Source organism: Acipenser ruthenus, chromosome 5 (assembly GCF_902713425.1).
Source record: "Acipenser ruthenus chromosome 5, fAciRut3.2 maternal haplotype, whole genome shotgun sequence".
In the NCBI taxonomy this organism is placed as follows: domain Eukaryota; kingdom Metazoa; phylum Chordata; class Actinopteri; order Acipenseriformes; family Acipenseridae; genus Acipenser; species Acipenser ruthenus.
The window spans coordinates 18,964,499-18,988,434 of NC_081193.1; the positions used below are offsets into that span (position 1 = coordinate 18,964,499).

Sequence of the window (23,936 nt, forward strand, 5' to 3'; positions counted from 1 at the left end):
AAAACAAGAGTGTTATGCTTTCACCAGACCTTCTGACTCTGTGTACTACAACTCAGCATTCCTGTCAGGGGAACTAATACATAGCCTGTAGCTATATATCAACTCAACTATTTGAACATTTGAGATGCTTCATATTTTCATTGTTGTAAAAATTCACTTTGACCTGTGACCACCATATTGTGGTCATGTGACTTCTTGGTTTCCACATAAAGGCCTAACACTTTGAGACACTGGCTTTAAACTTAAGGCACAATTGAAGTCAATGATTCTCTATGACTATTGTGTAATTCAAACTATTATGAATCAGTGTGGCAGCAGTGTGGAGTAGTGATTAGGGCTTTGGACTCTTGACCGGAGGGTTGTGGGTTCAATCCCAGGTGGGGGACACTGCTGCTGTACCCTTGAGCAAGGTACTTTATTTAGATTGCTCCAATAAAAAACCCAACTGTATAAATGGGTAATTGTATGTAAAAATAATGTGATATCTTGTAACAATTGTAAGTTGCCCTGGATAAGGGTGTCTGCTAAGAAATAAATAATAATAATCAATATAACCATTCCAGCATATTGTTTATCTGTGTGACTGTACATCATATTTACAGACCGATATTAAATCTATACTGCATTCAGAAATCCCACTTTGACCTGTAGTACACACAGTCATTTCAAGAGTGTCCTACAGTTTGAACATACATTTTCAAAATGTAAAAATATGAACACTTACTGCTTGACTAACTTCTCTTTATCATATTCATTACCTGTGAACAAGTATTACTTTTATGGGAGTAGTGTACAGATATGGCCAAACGTTTTGCATTACCTAGAATTTCAGGATTGAGACATCTTTTATAAAAAAAAAAAAAAAAAAATATGAACATAATTTAGATCTTTTATTTAACATCATGTAATCAAAGAAACAAAATGATATTGCAGAAGTCTACTGGAAGCCATAATAATAGTATAGTATCTCATGTTAGATTTCAAAATGTCACAGTTTTTCGTTAAGTATATGGAAAACTACAAAGCAGTATGTAATTCAATATGTTAACTTAACATTATTCAGCAGGTTTCATTCGACTTTATGAAGCAAAATGAGTTAATTCTATAGGCTGATGCAAAACTTTTGGCCATAGCTGTATACTAATATTGGTCCACTGGAAATGCAGTACCCTCCTACAAGCATTGCCCTATTAAACTTGGACCTATTAAACTATGGACCTTTATGATACATTAATTCTTTAATTGAAGTCTTCTTAATTTCCTGATGAATCAGACAAAATCTTATTACTGAACATTTTATGCTGAATGGTAATCTTCCTCCTGTGGCAGATGGGATGTCTATTGCTGTTGCTGTAAGATGATTTATTTTTGAATTTTCAAATATAATTTGTTGCATTGAAAGAAAGCACAGGAAGGAGACTTGGACATCTCTGACAAGAAAATTGAAATACTGTTATTAAATATTGATTATATTTCTTCTGCTTTGTCTAGATCCCTATGCATTGAAGACAGACAAGCCAATTCAATTTCTCAAAGGATTTAAACTGGTGATGCAGCATGGACCTTACATTAAACTGACTGCAGCATTTCTCTTCATATCAGTTGCTATACAGGTAACACTGGTGTATTACCAAGAAGAAATTCTAGCAGAACACACCGTTATTACAGTGGTCTATATACAGTAGGAAACACACACAGTCACACTAAGATGGTTACTTAACTCAAGAGCCCCACTGTGACAGTCTGGCTCGCAGTGGTGTGGTGGATGACGTCACGGACCAGGAAGTAACTGACTCCAAAACAGTGGATGGGCGGGTGAAACCGAGTGCAAAAGCACTCGGCGTATTTAATAATAAACAAACAACAGATTTAAACAAAATACAAACAAAAGGGCACGAGGGCCAAACGAATAAATAAACAAACAAGTAAGTGCCGTGCTGGATTATCCAGCACGTATTAGCAATTGTTTTTTAAATATTATCCTTCTCTCCGCTCCCCGTACTCTCTACTCCAACACCCCAACATCAAGTGCAGAGAGCTGCAGGTTTATATACTCTGGCCGAGGGATTAACTAGTTGGTAATTATCTTATTATCCCCCGGCCAGAGTCTGCACGCGTTTGGTAAGGATGCATGACTGTCAGCTATTTAAGTAATCAGTAGCTGATCAGCCATGCATCCTCACGGGGTTTTTAAATAATAATAAAAGACGCGGCGCTTTTACCCGCGCCGCAAACAAAAATACAAATAATAATAAATAGGGGCGGGACACTCCGCCACACATGCCCCCCCTTGTGCGCAGCACACATGGCCCCAACGGCCACCTCCCCCCTCAGTCTTAAAGTCCCGGAAGAGGGGGAAGCAAGTTACTTCTGGGGGGTGGCCATGGTGGAATCTCTGGCACCCCCCCATTCTTCGTGGCCGGCAGTTCCCTCTTCCGGGGCTCCCGCCACACTCTATCCTGCCGCGAAAGTGCGGCTGGGGGAGCTGGTCTCCTGACCTCTCCCCCCTTCTTCATGGCCAGCAGTTCCCCTCCGTGGGGCTCCGACCACATGATCTCCAGCCGCGAAAGTGCGGCTGGGGGAGCTGGTCTCCTGACCTCCCCCCCTTTCTTCATTTCTGGCAGCTCCCTTTCATGGAGCTCCGGCCATCGTGTAGCGACCCCAGGCGAAGCAGGATCCCTGGCGACCCCAGGCAAAGCCGGACCCTCGACGACCCCAGGCGAAGCAGGATCCCTGGCGACCCCAGGCGACGGCAGCAGCAGCGGACCCTCGGAAGGCGACGGCAGCAGCAGCGGACCCTCGGAAGGCGACGGCAGCAGCAGCGGACCCTCGGAAGGCGAACTCGGGAGGGGAGCCCCTGGCCATGGAGGCGGCAGCGGGAGCTCCACTTCTCCCTCGTACCCTGTGTCCTGTGGAGAACAAAAGGCAGCCCCAGGCGATGCAGAACAGCAATCCCCAGGCAATGGCGATGGTGGGAGGGGAAAGCAGTCCTCCCACAGCGGCTGAGACGGAACCAGCAGGTATTTACCCTCTGCTGGTGGAGCTGGGAGTGGCAAGCAGTCCTCCCATGGCGGCTGAGGCGGAACCAGCAGGTATTCATCCTCTGCTGGTGGAGGTGGGAGGGGCAAGCAGTCCTCCCACGACGGTTGAGGCAGAACCAGCAGGCATTCACCCTCTGCTGGTGGAGGTGGGAGGGGCAAGCAGTCCTCCCACGACGGTGGAGGCGGAACCAGCAGGCATTCACCCTCTGCTGGTGGAGGTGGGAGGGGCAAGCAGTCCTCCCACGACGGTGGATGTGGAACCAGCAGGCATTCACCCTCTGCTGGTGGAGGTGGCGGAGGCAGAGGCAGCTCTTGCTGCTCTGCTCCTGGTGATGGTGGAGACAGAAGCAGCTCCTGCTGCTCTGCTCCTGGTGGTGGTGGAGGCAGAGGCGATGGGGCGGATGCTGGCCACTCAGAGGGAGGCTGTGGCGGTGCTGGCTCCCTCTGCTGTGGCGGCTGGGCTGGTGTGTGCCGTGCTCCCTTCAGCAGCATAAATAGAGGCTGCTGGGGAACACCAGCATCCTGCCCTTCTCCCCCCCAGAAAAATTCAGGGGGTTGAGCCTGTAACTCCTCCCCTTCTGGCTCTTGGGACTGCAGCTTGGGTCCTAAGGCTGTGGAAGCGCAGACTTCCACCTCTTGGGCTATGGACGCACCGACTCCCCCCTCTTTGGGCTGTGGACGCACCGACTCCTCCCTCTTGGGCTGTGGACGCACCGACTCCTCCCTCTTGGGCGTAGGACGCACCGACTCCCCCCTCTTGGGCGTAGGACGTTCGGGCTCCTCCCACTCGGGCGTAGGACGTTCGGGCTCCTCCCACTCGGGCGTAGGACGTTCGGGCTCCTCCCACTCGGGCGTAGGACGTTCGGGCTCCTCCCACTCGGGCGTAGGACGTTCGGGCTCCTCCCACTCGGGCGTAGGACGTTCGGGCTCCTCCCACTCGGGCGTAGGACGTTCGGGCTCCTCCCACTCGGGCGTAGGACGTTCGGGCTCCTCCCCAGGCTGTGGAGGCGAAACCAGCAGGCATTCTCCCTCTGCTGGTGGAGACGGTAGCGATGGCTCCTCTCCCTCTGATGCTGGAGACGGTAGCGATGGCTCCTCTCCCTCTGATGCTGGAGACGGCAGCGATGGCTCCTCTCCCTCTGATGCTGGAGATGGCAGCGATGGCTCCTCTCCCTCTGGCGCTGGAGACGGCAGCGATGGCTCCTCTCCCTCTGGCGCTGGAGACGGCAGCGATGGCTCCTCTCCCTCTGGCGCTGGAGACGGCAGCGATGGCTCCTCTCCCTCTGGCGCTGGAGACGGCAGCGATGGCTCCTCTCCCTCTGGCGCTGGAGACGGCAGCGATGGCTCCTCTCCCTCTGATGCTGGAGACGGCAGCGATGGCTCCTCTCCCTCTGGCGCTGGAGACGGCAGCGATGGCTCCTCTCCCTCTGGCGCTGGAGACGGCAGCGATGGCTCCTCTCCCTCTGGCGCTGGAGACGGCAGCAGCAGGGTCTCTCCCATATCCGCAGCCAGGTAGTTGAACACCATGGCTGCGATGTCTGGGAGGGAAGCTGGGTGGTGTTGCTGTTCCCAGGCCTCCCAGCGCTCCCCATCTCTTGCCCACAGGAGGTTGATCACTGCAGGGAGGGCTTCCTCATAATCCCTCCCCGGCTCCACCAGCCAGTCCCAGACTCCCTCAGAGGAGAGTGCATTCGTCCTCTTTGGAGGATGCAGGTCCTCCCTCACTGGACGCTCTGGCTCCTCTTTCTCCTGCCATGGAGGGGGTTGGTCGGGTGCTATGTGACCCACCTCCCCAACAGCGAAGCACCACTCCTCACCTTTCAAGCAGGTGGGGCAGACGTCCAGCATGGTTGAGCTACAGTGGGACCTGCGACCGGCCCCACGCTGCTGTAGCTGCTGCTTCCTCCGTCCGCTTCTTCCCATATTTTTTTTTTTTTTCCCCAAAAACACACAAAAACACTTTGGAAAAAAAAAACGAACAAAAAAACGAGCTTTTCTTTCCTGGTCCGGCTATTGGAGGCGTTTGTTTTATCCCACTTCTGACACCATATGTGACAGTCTGGCTCGCAGTGGTGTGGTGGATGACGTCACGGACCAGGAAGTAACTGACTCCAAAACAGTGGATGGGCGGGTGAAACCGAGTGCAAAAGCACTCGGCGTATTTAATAATAAACAAACAACAGATTTAAACAAAATACAAACAAAAGGGCACGAGGGCCAAACGAATAAATAAACAAACAAGTAAGTGCCGTGTTGGATTATCCAGCACGTATTAGCAATTGTTTTTTAAATATTATCCTTCTCTCCGCTCCCCGTACTCTCTACTCCAACACCCCAACATCAAGTGCAGAGAGCTGCAGGTTTATATACTCTGGCCGAGGGATTAACTAGTTGGTAATTATCTTATTATCCCCCGGCCAGAGTCTGCACGCGTTTGGTAAGGATGCATGACTGTCAGCTATTTAAGTAATCAGTAGCTGATCAGCCATGCATCCTCACGGGGTTTTTAAATAATAATAAAAGACGCGGCGCTTTTACCCGCGCCGCAAACAAAAATACAAATAATAATAAATAGGGGCGGGACACTCCGCCACACCCACGAATGAAAAAAAATTAATAAATCTGTGCCAGCATGGCTGTGCTAGACCTCTCATCGCTACAATAAATACAGTGCTCTCAGGTTTTCAGTATAATGCCTGAACAGTGGTGGGGCTTTCTTCTGAAGCACTTGAGGAAACTGGGATTATCTCATACCCACAGAACTGTTAGGCCTTATTTTTCCACTGAGCACCCGGACATCTGTGGGTTAAAAACTTTCAATTAGGAGTGTTCTCCCTTTTATTTTCTTTATTTTATAAAATGTGTTTCTTTTTATGACTGGAACAGTACTGTCACCACACAGTAATGAGACAATTTAGCCACATAAGTGTCACACCCTCTTTATTTTTAAATGACCACAATGGTTTCTAGGTTAATCGGCCTGTGTTTACAATGAGGTACAGTGAACACATGAAACCAATTGTATGATTTTGATGCTCTCTCCACGAAGTGCATGAGCCAGCTGATAATTATGTGGGGCCAAACAGGCCATAATTCATATATTTAGTGTATGCAGTGTATTGGTTCTAAAAACTATAACGGTTCTTCTGTATATGTGATTGGCTTATGTGTCAAATGCATTGATTCACGTATACATAGTTGGTTAGTGTTGAAAATGTGCTGGTTGATTTGTACAATATATTGGTTTGCATACATAAAATAATGGTTTGTGTGAATATATTGGTTTGTGTGCGTACTATATATGTTTGTGTGCATACTATATCAGTTTGTGTGCATACAATATTGATTGCCTCACTTTGTTGATTTATATGCTTAGCACATTGGATTCTGTGTGCACAATACTGGTTTGCAGCGTTGGTTTGTATCAGATAATGATTCTTGTACTGTATTTATCCTGATTATAAATGTACATTAAATAAAATAGAGATATTAACAAATTTGTTTTCTGCTCCCCCCCCCCTCAAAAAATGTATATCATCCGACAGCAATTGTTACACAACCGTATACACATACAAACCAACGCTATGGCTGCAAACCAGTATTGTGCACACGGAATCCAATGCGCTAAGCTTACAAATCAACAAAGTAAGTGAAGCAATCAATATTGTATGCACACAAACCAATACAGTATGCATGCATACCATTATAGTGTGCACGCAGTCCGTTAGTATACATGCTAACCAATATATTATGCACAAACCAATGTATTAAACATACAAACCAATACAGTGTACAAACAAACCAACCAGGACATTTTCAACACTCACCAAATATATGTATACCCGAGCCAATGCATTTGACACATAAACCAGTCATATATACAGACAAACCAATGTACTACATGTGTTACATGTATGAATTATGGCCTGTTTGGCTCCTCATAAATAATATTTCTTCTCTAAGCATTGTAAGCTGTCAAATGGCTTTTTTTTTTACTTGGCTCACAGTGCACAGCAACAGATTCTGCTGTCTAGAATTCTAATCCTTCAAACTTCATTCTCTTGTGTATAATCTATAACTATAGTTCTGTAAGACAGTAACTGAGCAGATACAACATAGTTCAATATTTTATCACAATCTGCATCTAAAAAGGTAATGTACTCTCAGTGAATATACAGAAATCAGTAGCCTAGTATCTCTGGTCATTTATATCGCAGGCTTTCGTTTCAGTAACGTAATGCACAGTCACTAGCAATTAAGAGGATTCTCATTAATATTTTGGAAAGAAACGGACATGAGTGATTTCAAATCACTGACTTGACACAACATAGGATAACTGCAGAACAGTTAAATACAGTACATCGTGTGTAGGTAGTATAAAATGTTTTTATCTTATTCGTGTATGTGGGACAGGTGAAATGGGGGGGGGGGTTATGGTTGGGGAATAAAATAAGAGTTGGCTCTGACGCCTCACCTCTCTCAAAGTTCACCAGCCACCACTAATTATTATTAGTAGTAATACTAGTAATTATTCTCAATTATTACTATCCAAATAACCAGCAGTTACATTTTTGCTGGACTCGGACTCGACTCGGACGGTCTTGACTCGGACGGTCTTGACTCGGACTAGGACTTCCAGGACTCTCTCTCAGACTCGGACTCGGACTAGGACTTCCAGGACTCGGTCTTGGACTCGGACTCGGTCTTGACTCAGACTAGGACTTCTCGGACTCAGTCTCAGACTCGGACTCGGACTCGGACTTCCAGGACTCGGCCTCAGACTCGGACTAGGACTTCTCAGACTCGGTCTTGGACTCGGACTCGGTCTTGACTCAGACTAGGACTTCCAGGACTCGGTCTTGGACTCGGACTCAGTCTTGGACTCGGACTCGGACTCGGTCTTGACTCAGACTAGGACTTCCAGGACTTGGTCTTGGACTCAGACTCGGACTCGGTCTTGACTCAGACTAGGACTTCCAGGACTCGGTCTCGGACTCGGACTAGGACTTCCAGGACTCTGTCTCAGACTCGGACTCGGACTAGGACTTCCAGGACTCGGTCTTGACTTGGACTAGGACTTCCAGGACTCTGTCTCGGACTCGGGCTTGGACTCGGACTCGGACTCAGTCTTGGACTTGGACTCGGACTCGGTCTTGACTCAGACAAGGACTTCCAGGACTCGGTCTTGACTCGGACTAGGACTTCCAGGACTCGGTCTTGGACTCGGACTCTGTCTTGACTCAGACTAGGACTTCCAGGACTCGGTCTTGACTCAGACTAGGACTTCCAGGACTCGGTCTTGACTCGGACTAGGACTTCCAGGACTCGGTCTCGGACTCGGACTCGGTCTTGGACTCGGACTCGGTCTTGACTCAGACAAGGACTTCCAGGACTCGGTCTTGACTAGGACTTCCAGGACTCGGTCTTGGACTCGGACTGTCTTGACTCAGACTAGGACTTCCAGGACTCGGTCTTGACTTGGACTAGGACTTCCAGGACTTGGTCTTGGATTCGAACTCGGACAGTCTTGACTCGGACTCGGATACGGTGGACTCGACTCCAACACTGTAAACTGTAATCTTGTAACACATACTATTTAAAAAAGATGTTCCATTATCCCCCCCCCCCCCCCCCCCCCCATCTCTAGTGATTACAGTACAGGAGGCTAAAGATGTAGGAGGCTATAATGTATAATGTGTATAATGTGAAATAATGTGATATCTTGTAACAATTGTAAGTCGCCCTAGATAAGGGCGTCTGCTAAGAAATAAATAATAATAATAATAATAATAATAATAATAATAATAATAATAATAATAATAATAATAAAGAATTAAATTACTACTTACACATATTTACAAGCTAATAATTAAATACTGACATCATATTATTACTTTCATATATGTTTTATTAAAGGCCGTTGGTTTTTGGGTATAATTACTTTTACTTGTAAAAATACATCTGTGCTATGAAATCAAAAGGGGTACCTCCGCCCAAGCCTTTTACACAGGATGCATGATCCGTTCTTCTTGTTTCTCTTGACAGCTGGTGCAGAGCAACTTTGTCCTGTTTTGTACCTACGCTGTGGACCTCCGAGATCACTTTCAGAACATTGTGTTGACACTCCTGGTAAATACATTCCTGTTCAAAATGAAATAATAAAAACAGTAATCTAGTCATAACAGTTCATTTTAATCACATAATCTTGTCTAATAATAAAATCAGTTAGAGTGAGTAGCATTTCAAAGGGAGAAAGAAATACAGCAGAACGAGGGTAAATAAAAAAAAGAAACAAACCATGTCCAATACTGTAGTTCAGTGCAATGTCAAATGATGATGTTTTTTTTTCAATCCAGATGTCTGCTGTTATGAGTATTCCACTATGGCAGTGGTTTCTGCAGAGGTTTGGCAAGAAGACAACGGCATACTGTGGCATTTCAGTAAGCTTTTCTTTCTTTGTTGTTTTCATTCTCAAGCACACTCCACCCTTATTTACAAGGCTTTCCGTTCTGTTGGTACCTCTGATACAAAACGTAGAATCAGCAGACTATGCAGCAGACTTTTATTACAATGTGCGGCTGGGGATAATAGTGGAATGCTGGGTTTGTGGTATTGACGTTATAAATAAGGGTCTCTTTCGTCACAGTATGTACCGTGAGGGCTCTAAAGGTGATTTGAAACAGTGTCGTGTATCACGTCAATCTGCAAAGAGGCTGTGACAACAACAGTGAATGTGTACCATACTTCTTAATCAAACTGGTTAATTCTACTGTATTATTACATTATATAAATCCAGCTGTATGGCATTTATATTTTTTGTGAAACCTAAAAAAGCCAATTAAGCAATTGTTATTTTGATTTCATCTTATGCTGATAACGAATTTGTGTTTTCAGATTACCAATAGGTTAGAGGATAGGTAGTAGCACTGAGGAAGCTGGCTAGTTTATCACAGTGTTTACACAACATATGGTGGATAGCATGTGCATATTTTACAAAATCAGGAAAGCCTGGGCCCAAACCATGTCACGCTGTACTGCACATAAGAAGTGTACAGTGTGATGCGTAAGTTCAGTACAGAATGTAAAACACAGGTAAGATAGCAGGCCACAAAGGTATACAAACTCGTAACTTCACTATCCTATGGTCTGGTACTATCATTTGAAATGATGGTTTCCCATAATGCTAGTAAATCCTTATATATTGTGTTTTTCTTTTGTTTTGTTTTTTCTCGGCAGTGGATAATACCATTTACAATTATGCTGGTTTGCTTCCCGAATCTTATTGTGGCCTACGTGGTGGCTGTCTCGTCTGGACTTAGTGTTGCTGCCTCTCTGTTGTTGCCATGGTAAGAACACCAAGAGAACCTTGAATGTCTTTTTGTCTCTTTTGGGGTAGGGTAGCTGGAACGGTACTTCCATCCTGTGATGCTGTGATCCAGTCGGCACCTTTGTAATTGTCATATTGGCTAAATCCAGGGAGAGAGAATTGTGGCAGGATCTATCATTGTAACTGAAACTTTGCTGAGCCAAGACGATTGGGCAGCAGTGTGGAGTAGTGGTTAGGGCTCTGGACTCCTGACTAGAGGGTCATGGGTTCAATCTTAGGTGGGGGACACTGCTGCTCTACCCTTGAGCAAGGTACCTAGATTGCTCCAGTAAAAAACCGAACTGTATAAATGGGTAATTGTATGTAAAAATAATGTGTAAAAAAATTATGTAATTGTATGTAAAAATAATGTGATATCTTGTAACAATTGTAAGTTGCCCTGGATAAGGGTGTCTGCTAAGAAATAAATAATAATAATTATGGGCCCTGTTCACAAAGCATTAAGGACTGTTTTTTTAAAATCTTGTTTTCAGTTCATGAAACCCTTTTCAGCTGTTTTAGAGAGGGTTTTTAGTTTATTCTCATTTTTAGACACAGTGTTTTTAACCTAAGAGATCTAAGTCTTCCAAAAAAAAGTCAAAAAAATAAAAATCCTTTAAACAGTTTTGTGAATAGGAACCTATACCTCCTAAAAAAAAAAATTCAATTTTTATTTTTAGGTCAATGTTGCCGGATGTAGTTGATGACTTCAGATTAATAAATCCACACTCAAAGGGACATGAAGCTATCTTCTATTCGTTCTATGCATTCTTCACAAAATTTGCTGCTGGTATTTCATTGGGAGTTTCTACACTGTGTCTCGAGTAAGTGCCTGTAAATAATATTGTTTTGGTGGTGGTTGGCAGGGGTTGATTTCCTATCCCTAAATACATGTGAGAATGTGGCTGGAGCTAAATGGAATAATCGATGATAATTAGGCTCCAGCCATATAGTATTTAAGGAGAGAAAATGCTTTGTTTGAAGGAGTTGTTTTTGGTGAGTGTTTGTTGCTGTGGTTATTTTCAAAGCTTTGTAGTGAAGGCTAATGCCCAGCTGATGGTTTTTGGCCCTTGAGCCAGTTATTTGTTCCTGTTTATTGTGTGTGAGACCTGTTTTTCTTTAACCTTTTATTTTCGCTCTGTGAGCAGTAGTGTTTGATTTGTTCGACCTTTTTATTTTGTGTTTATTAAAAATGTGCAGCAGCACTTAAACTGCAGTTTTCTTGCCTCTGAGTCTCTCCCTGCTGATACTGGCCCACAACGCTGTCCTGTCACAGTGCCATTTTTTTTTTTTTTTTTTTTTTCCATAAATTTAACCATAAGCGATGTCTGAGGATAACTTGAAATAAGTTCTGCAAATATAAAGCCCCCTTGTGTTCATTGGAGGCCTCACATCCAAGTACTGGTCCAGTGATGTGGAAACACATCATGCTTACATTTGAGATGTGCTTGTTCATGTTTATTTCTGTTAACTGTGTATCCTTTTGTTTCAGGTTTGCTGGCTATGACACAGGAGCTTGTAAACAGCCACCTGGCGTGGCTTACGTCCTGAATCTTCTGCTTGGAGCAGTTCCTGTAGTGTTTATAGTCACTGGGTTAATTTTTCTTCTGCTGTACCCGATCACTGAGGAGGTCAGGCTAAAGAACAAGCATTCACTCAGGGAGCTCAGGTAAGCTTTGACAGGTAGACAATGCTGCACATCCTAATTGATATTATTAAACATCTAGCAACTAACATTTTTTTATATTGCCAAAAGTAATTGATTTTAGTGTTAAGGGGTATAGGTAGGAACGTGCCTTATTATATTTAAAGGTTCACTAAATTTAGTCTGTTAATTTGTTACTTTTTGGTTGTCCAGGCTTCGGAGCGGAGGAACAATTTATTTAACAGAGAATATTTAACAAGGGGCTGATTCCTCAAATATATTTGATCTCGTTTGCAAAGTACACTTACAAAACGTAATCGTATGACATGGTATAAATCTAGGCTAAATTCTCATTTGTTTACTCCAACTTGTTGTTTGTGCATTTTTTGTCTTAAGTAAAATTGTGCTAATGATTTTGGATTAAATAGCTTTGAGAATCTGGTCTATTGTATCAATTAAACTTAACATTGGACAATATAACACAGAAGACCAAAAACATTAATCAAATTGTAGTTGCGTCCAGTGGGCCATAATTAGTGGGTTATAAACTCTGGATCTGATGTACTGAGATGATCCATGTGGTTTATTTATTGATCTGAAATATTGCACACTTTTATTTTTTTAATACTGAAACATTTCTTTTTAATACAGAAAGCATTGCGACAATTCAGGAAGTCAAGCAAATGAAGTGAGAAGTATTGCATAACAACCTTTGATAACAAACGGAAGATATTGGAAACCTCACATTCCAGGCTACCTGGGATATGCTTCATTATTAGTGTATAATACACTGCAAACAAATTAAACTGATATTACAGTATCATTAAAGATTTTAGTGCTGTATTTAAACAAATTGTTTAACAGTTAAATATATCTATATATTTTAATGAATTTGTGTATTTTACAATTATTTAGGTAAGTTTATTTCAGGGAATGATTACACATTGTATTGATTTGGAATAAATTAAGCTTTTTTATTTATTTAAATAAACAAGTACAACCCAATAAATTTGAAGAGGTTTTTAGTGAGCATTTTATCTGGAAAGACTTTTACATATTTACTTTTGGTTTCATACTATGAGTATTAACAGGGTATTACATGGATCAGGAATGTTCTGTGACAAATTGTATTAATCTTCTGAAGATCTGATTTATTGAAAGAGATGTTTCCTTTATCATAAGATTAAACTTGCATTTTTTTCAAAAGCATATTGGTTCTCGGGTGTGTGTGTGTGTAGATATATATAATTTTTTCTAAATATATTTATACCTGTTGACCTGCAGTGTCGCACTGCAAACAACGTGCTGAACCTTTAGTTGGTGGTTCATCTTATACTTTTGACTATTTGAAAGAATATAAAGTCTTTACAAGAAGTGTTTTTCTAAATGTACTTGACTGAGATGTTTATTTACTTTCTTTAATAACATTTGCATCAGGTAATATTTCTCTTTACTGCACATTATTATACAGGACACTAACACTGAATAAATTATTTCTACCTTTGAAATAATTAAGGCTTTACTATACTTTGTGCCCTTTTGAATTTACTAAGCAATATTTACACAGATGAACCTGTTTTATCACCTTGCTTAATATCATGCCCTGTTTATTATCACCATTTTTCAAAAACCACCATAGGTTCTTTGAGAAATTACCTATCATCTCGCAAACCTGCTTATTGTCACATTTTGTGCAGCCTGTCAAATGCTGCGTGGGCGGTCTTAACGGGATACAGTTCAGTTACAAAACACCAGCGTCATCAAATTTCTTTAACAAACACCAAGTGCAACGCCTATTTGATAGCTCTCATCAGTAGACAATCCATGCCTTTTTTAGAGAATGACAAAACATATTTGTCCTGTAGTAAACTATATGCACTTCTTTTAAATGTAAAGAGCGACTAAATGTACAATATTAAAACACTGTTTAATTCACCGTTTTTTTTTTTTTCTCGCACATGTAATATGCTGTCATAATATCAGGACTCGCTTTATTTCACAAATTATGCCTGCACGGCAATCATGATACAAAGTGGGTTCATCTGTGTGTGTATATATACTGTGTCTAGTGTGAAATTTACACTAAAAACATGGTTGTTTTGGGGTTCACACTGTTTCTCTCGCATCAGCTGACAACCAGAAGACATGGTTGTCTATAGAAGAAAAGGTTTTCAATTTGATCAATGCAAGAAACTTACCCAGTGGCAGATGTCCTTAATACATCTACATCTTCTAGGTTACTGTATTGTGTTGTCTTGTTACAGTAATTCCTTCCAAGAGGTGTAGAAGGGCAATTAAATCACACGCTGAACCTTTATAGACACAAACACGTGTATTTTTTTCAAATACACCCCCTAACTGGAGATCTATTTGAAGATCTAATCGGAGTGAAATCAAAAGCTTAATATGGATTCATTTAAGCAGAACTACCACATGCTAAATTCAAACGTATTATTCATTTACAAGCAGAGGGGCAGTTGTTTGTTTTGGAAGTATTCAGAGTATCCAAAGCTTTTTTATACAATAAGTCAGTAACTATCAAATACCAGTCACTATCACAGTACTCTCATTTATAGCTGCTATATATTCTGAACTAGCTAATGCTAGCCAGTTGGACCCTAACAATGTATTTTGTTCTTTCTTGCATTTTCTACCAGTTGAGATTCCTAATAACAGATCTAGGCTATACGACTGATCTAATCAGGGGCGGACCTAATTACAGTGTGTTTACATGCTGCTGGTGAGCACACTTCACACGGGCAATGCTAGGTACATTCTGTGGGAGTGAATAATCCTGTATAAAGGAATAATCAGCTTGCCTTAAGAAACCTGGGACACTAAGTCTAAACAAAACAAATTGAGAAGGATACAGAAGGTTTTACTATCTAGGCTGCTAATGTTGATGACAGTCCAATAAACCTGGGCATTGAAGGGGTAAAGCCCCCAAAAAACTATGGCATTGTAGGGAGAACAAAATACTGTACAAATACTGTAAAGTTCAGCAGGAAATTAAATTAGACAAACTACGTGTATATAACATTGAAAAAAGTATTGCACCAAGTATAAAATGCATTACACGATACCACAAGTTCACAGCTGATATTAATTTGGCAATAGAAAATGTATACAGTATATTACATATACAAGGTTATTTACATATCAGGTACTGATTTTTCACAACACAAAAAATAAAATTCAAAACTGTTTTTAAACACAGTACATTTCTACCGTTGATATGTTATTTGGGTATTGCAGTAATTCTTCTGTTATTTTGATATTACAGTAAATTCTTTGTTCTCTCTCTCACATACCTATTATATTGTCCTTGTAAGGCTTGTTCTCTGCAGCCCACCTGAATTAAGTATAAACTCAAATATGAAGTGAAGTAAGCTTTCTTATACTTCATAGGATAGGATTAAACTAAAACTAATTCAGTGGCAATGTAAAATCCATATTTTCCCAGCTCCTACTTTCTTGTGGATCACAAAATACAAATTTCTTTGTGTTTAATGACCTTTCAACTAGTTTATCAGAGAGGAAAACAGCCATTGTGATGGTAAACAATAATTCAAAAATAATTTAAGCCCTTCCGAGTCAGCCAGATGAATGCCATATTGCGTAAAACAGAAAAAACTTTATCGAAACACCACTTCAAAATATACAGTTGCCAAAAACATTAAAAAACTATACCGTATCAAAAGTAGGTAATACATTCATTTATGCTTGTCAATGTTAAAAGGTCACTGTGCCTTTGCCTTCACATGTCTTTAAATCAGTATATTCTAACCAAAAGCACTTGTAACCAATACTGCATGTTTATGCATTTTATAAACCCATACTAAAATAATATAGATACATACAGTGTCTCAAAAATAAAGTTTTATATGAAAATCCCAACCCTCACTTTTGTATAGCATACAGTGCAATAATGCATGTTACAGTACTCAGTTTTCGGTAGCAAAAAGTTCTGGGACAACATTTAAGTTGCAACGTGTGGAGATTCTGACTGTGACATCTTGGCACTGTAGGAAGACAATGAGACAGTTTTCGCCCTCCCATCTCTAACTGCGATTTCATCCTTGGGTTTGAATGTTAATGGAACAAAGCCTTCACCATCAGCAACCAGAACTATCCAGAGTGTGCCTATAAGGGAATAGAAACATTACAGATAATCTTAAACAAAATGACAAACATATACTGAATATTTATATACATGTATAAGGGAGTTGGCTAAAGAGATCAGTAATGCTTATGTTTGTAGTTATTTTTAAATACAGTGCATGAAAATACAGTATATAATGCACATTTAATGTGAAATTGGCTACACTAAAGAAACTTGATATTAAAGTTTAAAAATAGAGCATACAGTTGTATGTACTACAGTATATATGTATATATATATATATATATCTATATATCTATATATCTATATATATCTATATATATATATATATATATATATATATATATATATATATATATTGTCTGGTACAGAAAAGGATTAGATGTGTTAAAACTAATACCGTGGCTTAAAACAAAGTATTATAAAAGTATTATAATATTAAACACAAAAATGTTACCAATCCACTATATATATTTGTCAATAAAACATTCCCTTTGTTTCAGATCCACGTCTAAATGTACTGTATATTATATGTTAATTAAGAAAACCTTTCATTTGACAATGATGGTAAACTCAGGGTAAACTACAAACAGATCCCGTGTTACTTACAGCATTTACACTGCACTGAACTAGTATAGGTTCACTGTAATTTGCAAACCAGCAGTCCAGTTTCAGATTAGTCAAAGGATGACCTGTGTGCCACATGAAGATGTCACATGTTGTGCCATAAGCCGATTTGATTTTAAACCCTAAATCGTATCTTCGTGCTTAATCTCTGCCTATTTTCTGCTCTCTCTTAAGCTCTACACAACAACACAGTTCTAAAGCACGTGTAATGTGCATAAGAGATTATGTACCCCCTGCAAGCAGCTGGTGAACCTTGGGGCAATGCAAGAGCCTGGTGTTTTACAGATGAATTGTGTGTTGTAAGGAGGATTCATAATGTTGGTAACTCTAAGTACAGACTGGCGATTCATAGGACCCATCTGAAAGCAAAGGTGGCTTGCTGCCTCAGTGTAGTTTATCCTGGAGTAAAATGAAATTTAAATAAAAGTTTTGAACTAAAATACCAATGACAAAGGACCATATGAAATATGGGCAGGTCAACACCTTAATCTGATAAAAACAAAAAAAAAAGAGACTGGATCATGACTGTAATTAGGTCTGGACAAATATGCATATAAAGAAAGTATATTCTTGTAGTATTAGTAGGTGCCTACTGCTACAAAACCAAAGCAATAGATTTTTTTATTTATTTTTTTACAAATTCATAAAGGAAAGGTATTTACATAAAATTCAGAAAGGAAAGGCATTTAGATGTTTAAAATCGAATTAGCTACATTAGGAAAATACTTTTAGTTCCCACCCCCACCCCACCTCACCTAATCTTCCTGAGGATATTTCCCTGACTGGAGAGCTCAGACTCAGGGTCAGCATGTTTGCCTCTTAAGCCCCTTTCACACCGGCATGCTCTACCCGGGTCAGGACCCGGTGTCATGCGGGTCGGGTACGTGATTTCACACTGCTTTTGATAAAGCAGGGTTGACCTGGGTGATACACACAAGTACACAATGCGCGTATCAATGCCCCGGAAGCAGCTTGTTACAGACGCTTCCATCCAGGCTTCTCTGGATTGAACCGTCGGCCCAAATGTTGATCAGAGCAAATATCTTTACACATCCCTGTGTCTCAATCAACAAAAATATGGCTAAACAGAATAAACAGAAATGTTCCTTGCGTAAGTGAAACCTTCACGCAGGCATGGCTGTTTGTTATTGCGTCAGCTCATGAACGGCTGTCAATCATTTTGTCTCGCTCAACCCGGGTCAAAGCGTGTCAACCCACATTCTGAGATGGCTCACCGGGTCCGACCCAGGTACGTGTTTTCACACTATGCGGGATTGTGACCCGGGTCCATACCCAGGTAGGAGTGCCAGTGTGAAAGGGGGCAAAACTACAGCAATCTCTAGTGACACAAGAACGGATTCAGGGCTTGTCCAACTGATAAAATATTGTTCATTGGCTGAATCATGCAATAGGCTTTAACTGCTGTTTCAGACTGCTGTATCTGCTTATTGATCGGGACCCTTGATCAGGTGCTGCAGCTCTGGGGACTTGCATGACAGTGATTATTAGAAATCGAGTCATTTTCTTTGTATTAAAACTGTGTTGTCTTACTGCAGCCAATATCATGTACTGCATTAGAACCCTGATGAATATACTTTTTTCATTTTAATATAACGCACGTGATGATCCTGATGAATTGTTTCATTTGTAGGTTTTTAGGAGACCCCATTTTAAACTAAAACCTATGGTAAAAACAGACACAATACACAGCTTACCGTGTGACATTTCCACAATGGAGAGATTAAACAGCTCTTGGACGACTCGCAGGGACAGCTTGCCTTCACACAGCAGCACAGGCCGTCTCTCATCGATGAATACATTCTCAGAAAGCTGCTTCTGTAGATTTATGAAAACGTCATAAGCACCAACTAATACTAGAAACTGTCATTCTGAAGATGCAGATCTGTCTGGGTCTCTTTGTTGACACATAGAGCTCCCAATACTGTTAGATAGGTCATCAAATACTGGCACTGTATACCCCAACCCAGTGGCACAGCCAGGAAACAGATATACAATATAACAACATATCTTTTGCTCTGTCACTTATCACTAAAGTTCTACATTCTCAGAGCCTGACAGGAGCTTGATAGTTGGTTCTCAACTGGTCAAACGATTTGTATTTCAGCATCTAACTGGGAAATTAAGGACCACTGTGTCGCATGTACAAAAAGTAAAATGGGAGCGATTCTGATTCTTGGTCATTATTTTACTAAATACGTGTTTGTGATTTGTAATTCTTTTTTTAAAGCAGCATAGTAGTTATTCGACATTACAATGTTATTAAACACTACTACTGCATGAATTGAGTAGCTCAACAATCCAATTGATGAAGTACAATTAATCCATTAAAGAGCAATATGCCTGAAGGAGTACTGTATTGTGTGATATTTACAATAAGCCTGGATACTGTCCACTTTATTTCCTGAGTAAGTTCCTGATCATACTGTAACTGTAAAAACATATCTAATTTGAGAACGCTAAATATTAATGACTATTAACACACACAAGGAAAGAAAAATGGAAAACTTGATCTCAAGAAGTGGTTCCATATGGTCTGTATCTTCTTTTAGCATCCAGTACCAAAGTGCAAACAATGTCCTGAAATATACAGAACTGAGGCACTGCCACTCTTTACTGCCTAAAATATAATAAAAAGAAAAACCATACAACCCTATCTAGGGCAACAATGTCAATTTACAGAGAAAAAAATACATTACCTAAAAAAATATTTTAAAAAGGTGCAGTATAATGTCAAATAGATTACACTGAACCAAGCAGCTATACGGTTTACCAATAATAATGCTGGCCACTATATAGCCTACTTTCTTATTTAATAGCTTGCGTTACATCACTTACATGGCAAGTGATGTTAATAAAGGGGGGCTCAGAAGATGCTGGATAGGCTCCAGAGGATTTCTTTCCATTTCGAGTGAAGTCTGTGATTTCCGAGAGGCATTGCTGTACCTCTGAAAATCTGACAAACAAATGTTCCAGGTTTTGCGACAGCTGCTCCACATTTTTGTCCTTTGGAAGGCTGTTACTCATTGGGACGGTTGGGGCACAATTGAGTCTTTCTGCCTCTAATCGAGGAGAGCTTGGCCTGCTGGGCTCACTGCAAAACATCCCCATCATATTCAAGCCTGCTGACCGGTTTATAGGCTCTGCATCAAAATGTTCAATGGCGATCGATGAGTCGCTGGAGGTTGCTTTGTCTGTAAGGTCTGTCACACTCGTCACTGGGCTCTCCTCACTCTTGACTTCTTCGATGAACTTTCTCCTGCCGCTGGGAGACTGGATGGCAGTATTTCCTGGCAGCAGTAGCTCTTTTCCCACCGCCCGATCTTCCTTAGACAGGTTTTCAAAGTACTTCTTAATGCCTGGGATGCTGACCCCCAAGTCGAGGAGAGATTGCGGAGATTGAGCAGATACTGTCGAGGAACAAGATTCTTTATCGTAAATGAGTTCCTTGGTCATCAGTCTGATGATGTATTTGTCCGTGTTTGAGGAGGGGAGGAAAGCAGGGTCGTTTGACTTCTGCTTCCCAACTAAAAGCAACAGCATTGTGTCATTTAGGAAGCAAACCCCCTTAGGCCTCTCGTTTTTCTGAAGCTGGATCTGCTGTATATTGGGCATGGCTGAGGAGGTCACACTGTACACCAGCACCATGTTGCATGTATTGGAGGCCACTGCCACAGTATGGGCTTTGGGATCAAAGGCTATGATGTCAGGGACCAGAATACCAGGGATGCTTACTTTTCTTGTTGTGGTCACCTTTCTTTCAAATGTCACCAAGATCAGGTGCGAAGAGTCTTGACCAGTTCCAGTAGCATGGTCTCTGCGCTTCAAATGAATGAGCGGACTGGGATCAGACTTCCTGTGATTTGCAAGGATATGAGTTAAGTCCAGAGGGCCAGATGTAGAGGAAGCTATTGAACTTACAGCCAGGGATCTTTCAGAGTCAATAGACTTCCTCCTTAAATCGAAGAATCTGTCTTCATCCACAACCAGTACTGAAGACTGAGATGGTAAAGATCCTGTTTCTGTACCAGTTGGGACATCAAAAGCAATTCCAGCATTGAGACCACAAATCTTATCTAAAGGTAGCTCGGTAGCAACAGCAACTTGGGCATCCATTGTAGACTCTATAGCACAGATGTATCCTCCAACATCAAATATCGGACAAAAAGAACACATGCTTAGACTCTTCTGAATGTCATTCCAAATGTACGAGTGGAGAGCACTCCCTATAGCAACTACCAGTCGTGTGCCGTCCTTTGTCCAGCATGCACAGTGTATCAGGCCACTGGCTTTTATGTCTGCTTTCACCCTGCGATTGTCCGTCCTGACAGTAAATAATACTGATGCATCCTTTTTTGTCAGTATTGCAAGGACATCCTTCTTGGGGTGCCACACACAACCCTGGGAGAGCACAGGAAAAGGCTCTCCCATTTCGCACGTCTGCCTGCACAGGAGTTTGTTCGGCTCCAGAGTGCTGAGCTGGAGCTGCCACACAGTAACATGCTTCTTGTGCTGGACAGCAAGAAGGGGTGGGGAGTCTGTGCAGCAGGCAGGACCCCAAAATAGTCCAAGAACGTGTTCAAACTGCCCAATGACATTGGCATCACCAAACATAGGCTCCCCATTGACCATGTATATGGCTGTTAGTCCTACCTGCCTGCCATCTGTCCAGGCAATTCCATGCACAGGGTGAATAGCTTGACTTAAAGCATTAAGACCAACCCTCAAGAGCTTTGCCTTGCCAAGTTCCATTCTTCTTTAAAAAGAAAAAAACTAGGAGAAAAAAACAGAAAGAATCAAACACCGAGCCACATTTTAATGAAGAAAATCGTCCAGTACTTGAAAGCACATTACAGAGACACTACAAATATGTGCTTGAAAAGGCTCTTAGACCTCTCTTGCAATGTGAAGTGTTTAATCCTAGCCATGCGCAGTGCCACACCCAGGTCTGAGCTGATTATGCTTAAATGCCCCAACTCAAGCTCTTAAATATGCCTTTCTGATATTTTTAGACATGAAAGAGGGCAGCCTCATGTAAACCTTTTAACCTCTTACATGCTTTAAGTGGCTGACTATTTTAAAAAAGAGTCAATGTGAAGAATATAACTGGCAATGGGCTGGAGATCTTGTAAATGAAGACACACAGATCAGACTAATTTCAATTAAATATCCTCAGGTGTACAACAGTACTTAAATAATATTCCAATCTATTGTTTTTAGCAACAGCATATTCTGTGATTTGCAGGTAAAAAAAAACAGTCTTGGAAAAGGCTGCTATATTTCAACAAGATGCATTTTGTATTGTGAAAGTGTTCACTTATTTATTCATGTTAATGTATTTCTTAATTAAAGTAAATATTAACTGTCTGTCACTGGAATGTCTTGTTACGATGATGGTGATCCATACAAAAGTCATAATGCAACTCCCTATCTGCAGAGCATTTATTAACTCGCTTTATACCTTTTAGATTTGGGATCCATCCGGGATTTGGGATATAAGAAAATATCTGAAATATTGACAAGACTAAACAAAAATTATATAACTGCATAGCAACCACCAGTAGGTAATACAAAAGTGTTGTGCAACCGAAGACGGGCAGACAAAGTCGTACAATAAAAAACGAACGCATGTGTGATTTGGGGATGACGTACTGTATATGTATTTAGTTTTTACACGTATAAATTAAATATAATTTCGCAAAATGTCATTCGTCAGCAGCAAATAATCTGTCAGTTTCAGTCTGGCCCACGACATTGCTACAAAAAAACGAATTGTACATACAAATATAAGAAATCGTATACATACACACTACACACGTATCACATATACTTACCACCTCATGCGCAAGACAGAATCAAAATCCGTTTCGGCTAAGCGCTCTGGGAAGTGTAGTTCTTTCGCTTTGTTCTGAAGTTGCATTTGCAGAGTATGGCCGCTTGTGGGTGCACACAGCATAGCAGTGCGTGCCAGAGGGCAGGAAACAAAACTGCAGCGATTTTCTGGGAGTCGGATATTTAAGCACAAAAAGGTTTTACAAATATATATATATATATATATATATATATATATATATATATATATATATATATATATATATATATATATATATATATATATACAGGAGTGTAGTGCTGCGGGGTCGGCAGGAAGCGCCTTCCCCTCACTTCTTCTTGGGCAGAGAGGAAGGGCACCGCCTCCGTACTTCACGTGTACAATATTTAACTGTTTTGCTCTTTATGGAGATCGATATACATGTATCTCTTTTACAAATAAATAAGATACAAATAAGCAAATAATATAATAACCGTAAGAAACCCTTAACAGATAATGAAAAAGTTTGAATATAGCGTGCCTCTGGTCTGGAACAACAGGTGTGAATGTGAGGAACCTGTCAACGCTGTGATAAGGTGTTAGCATTTTACAATTAGGTTTAAACTATATTTGGAACAGTTCTTATTTTTAGACCTCTCTCTCTCTCTATATAATAAATCAAGTATATACAATACGCGAAACATTTATTTAAAAGATAAAACTCAATCGCAACAAACAAATAAAGGGTACCTGTGGCCTTACACATTTTTTTTTTTCTTCTCATTCGCTCTTAGTCTAAGTGGCTGCAATAAAGACAGTGAGATGAGCTGATTCTGGACCAAACCATTCAATATACGAGAGGGAGGTGGGAGTGTTACTCATAGGATTAATAATAATAATAATAATAATAATAATAATAATAATAATAATAATAATGACAGTGTTTTAATCATGGGTGTATTAGTTTATGAAACTGGTTATGAAAATATGTATTTATTTATTGTTTATCTTAAATATAAATAGCGGGAACTCTAGAGCCATATATATATATTGATTACAATTATTCTACCTTTATATATATATATATATATATATATATATATATATATATATATATATATATATATATATAATATTGCTTTACAATACCTCAACACCTAATTATTTGGATTTGTAATGAATTTGTACGCTTGTTAGCCCTTTCAAATACAGTATCTACCTACTGTAGAGTGATAGACTGCTGTTCTGTTGAGTGAATGGTGAATATATATATATATTGTAACGTCCAGCGGGCAAAAAAAAGA

At 40.8% G+C, this 23,936-nt stretch overlaps 2 protein-coding genes across 4 annotated transcripts in view; one reads left to right on the forward strand and one right to left on the reverse strand.

Annotated features, from left to right (window-relative positions):
• Positions 1-13,261, forward strand: part of LOC117403409 (sphingosine-1-phosphate transporter MFSD2B-like) — a 32,824-nt gene extending 19,563 nt beyond the window's left edge. The window contains exons 8-14 of one of the 2 annotated variants that reach the window (XM_034005532.3): positions 1,492-1,613; positions 9,087-9,170; positions 9,398-9,481; positions 10,278-10,387; positions 11,088-11,231; positions 11,900-12,076; positions 12,704-13,261. In XM_034005532.3, coding sequence (XP_033861423.2) covers positions 1,492-1,613; positions 9,087-9,170; positions 9,398-9,481; positions 10,278-10,387; positions 11,088-11,231; positions 11,900-12,076; positions 12,704-12,758 — 776 coding nt within the window. In that variant the 3' untranslated portion in view covers positions 12,759-13,261. Of the gene's footprint in view, positions 1-1,491; positions 1,614-9,086; positions 9,171-9,397; positions 9,482-10,277; positions 10,388-11,087; positions 11,232-11,899; positions 12,081-12,703 lie in introns of those variants that run through there. The other variant, XM_059023757.1, reaches the window with a different exon arrangement.
• A 42-nt stretch (positions 13,262-13,303) lies between these two features.
• Positions 13,304-22,829, reverse strand: LOC117402594 (WD repeat and coiled-coil-containing protein-like). 2 transcript variants are annotated; one of them, XM_034003915.3, is made up of 4 exons: positions 22,655-22,829; positions 19,659-21,593; positions 18,518-18,638; positions 13,304-16,195 (listed from the first exon to the last, which is right to left on the reverse strand). In XM_034003915.3, exons 2-4 carry the CDS (start codon positions 21,570-21,572, stop codon positions 16,032-16,034), a joined length of 2,199 nt encoding a protein of 732 aa, XP_033859806.3. In that variant the 5' UTR covers positions 21,573-21,593; positions 22,655-22,829; the 3' UTR covers positions 13,304-16,031. The 2 variants fall into 2 exon arrangements, with proteins under 2 accessions (XP_033859806.3, XP_033859805.3); XM_034003914.3 differs by lacking the exon at positions 22,655-22,829 and having other exon boundaries at positions 19,659-22,595.
• Between the last annotated feature and the right edge of the window lie 1,107 nt (positions 22,830-23,936).

What these genes read in the sequence shown, in the direction of transcription:
- LOC117402594 (XM_034003915.3), bottom strand. Translation starts at nt 21,572, where the DNA reads ATGGAACTTGGCAAGGCAAAGCTCTTGAGGGTTGGTCTTAATGCTTTA. An exon ending in TTATTAACATCACTTGCCAT is followed by an intron (nt 18,639 to 19,658) that starts GTAAGTGATGTA and finishes ATAAATCTACAG; the next exon opens with AAGCAGCTTTCTGAGAATGT. An exon ending in CATTGTGGAAATGTCACACG is followed by an intron (nt 16,196 to 18,517) that starts GTAAGCTGTGTA and finishes ATTCCCTTATAG; the next exon opens with GCACACTCTGGATAGTTCTG.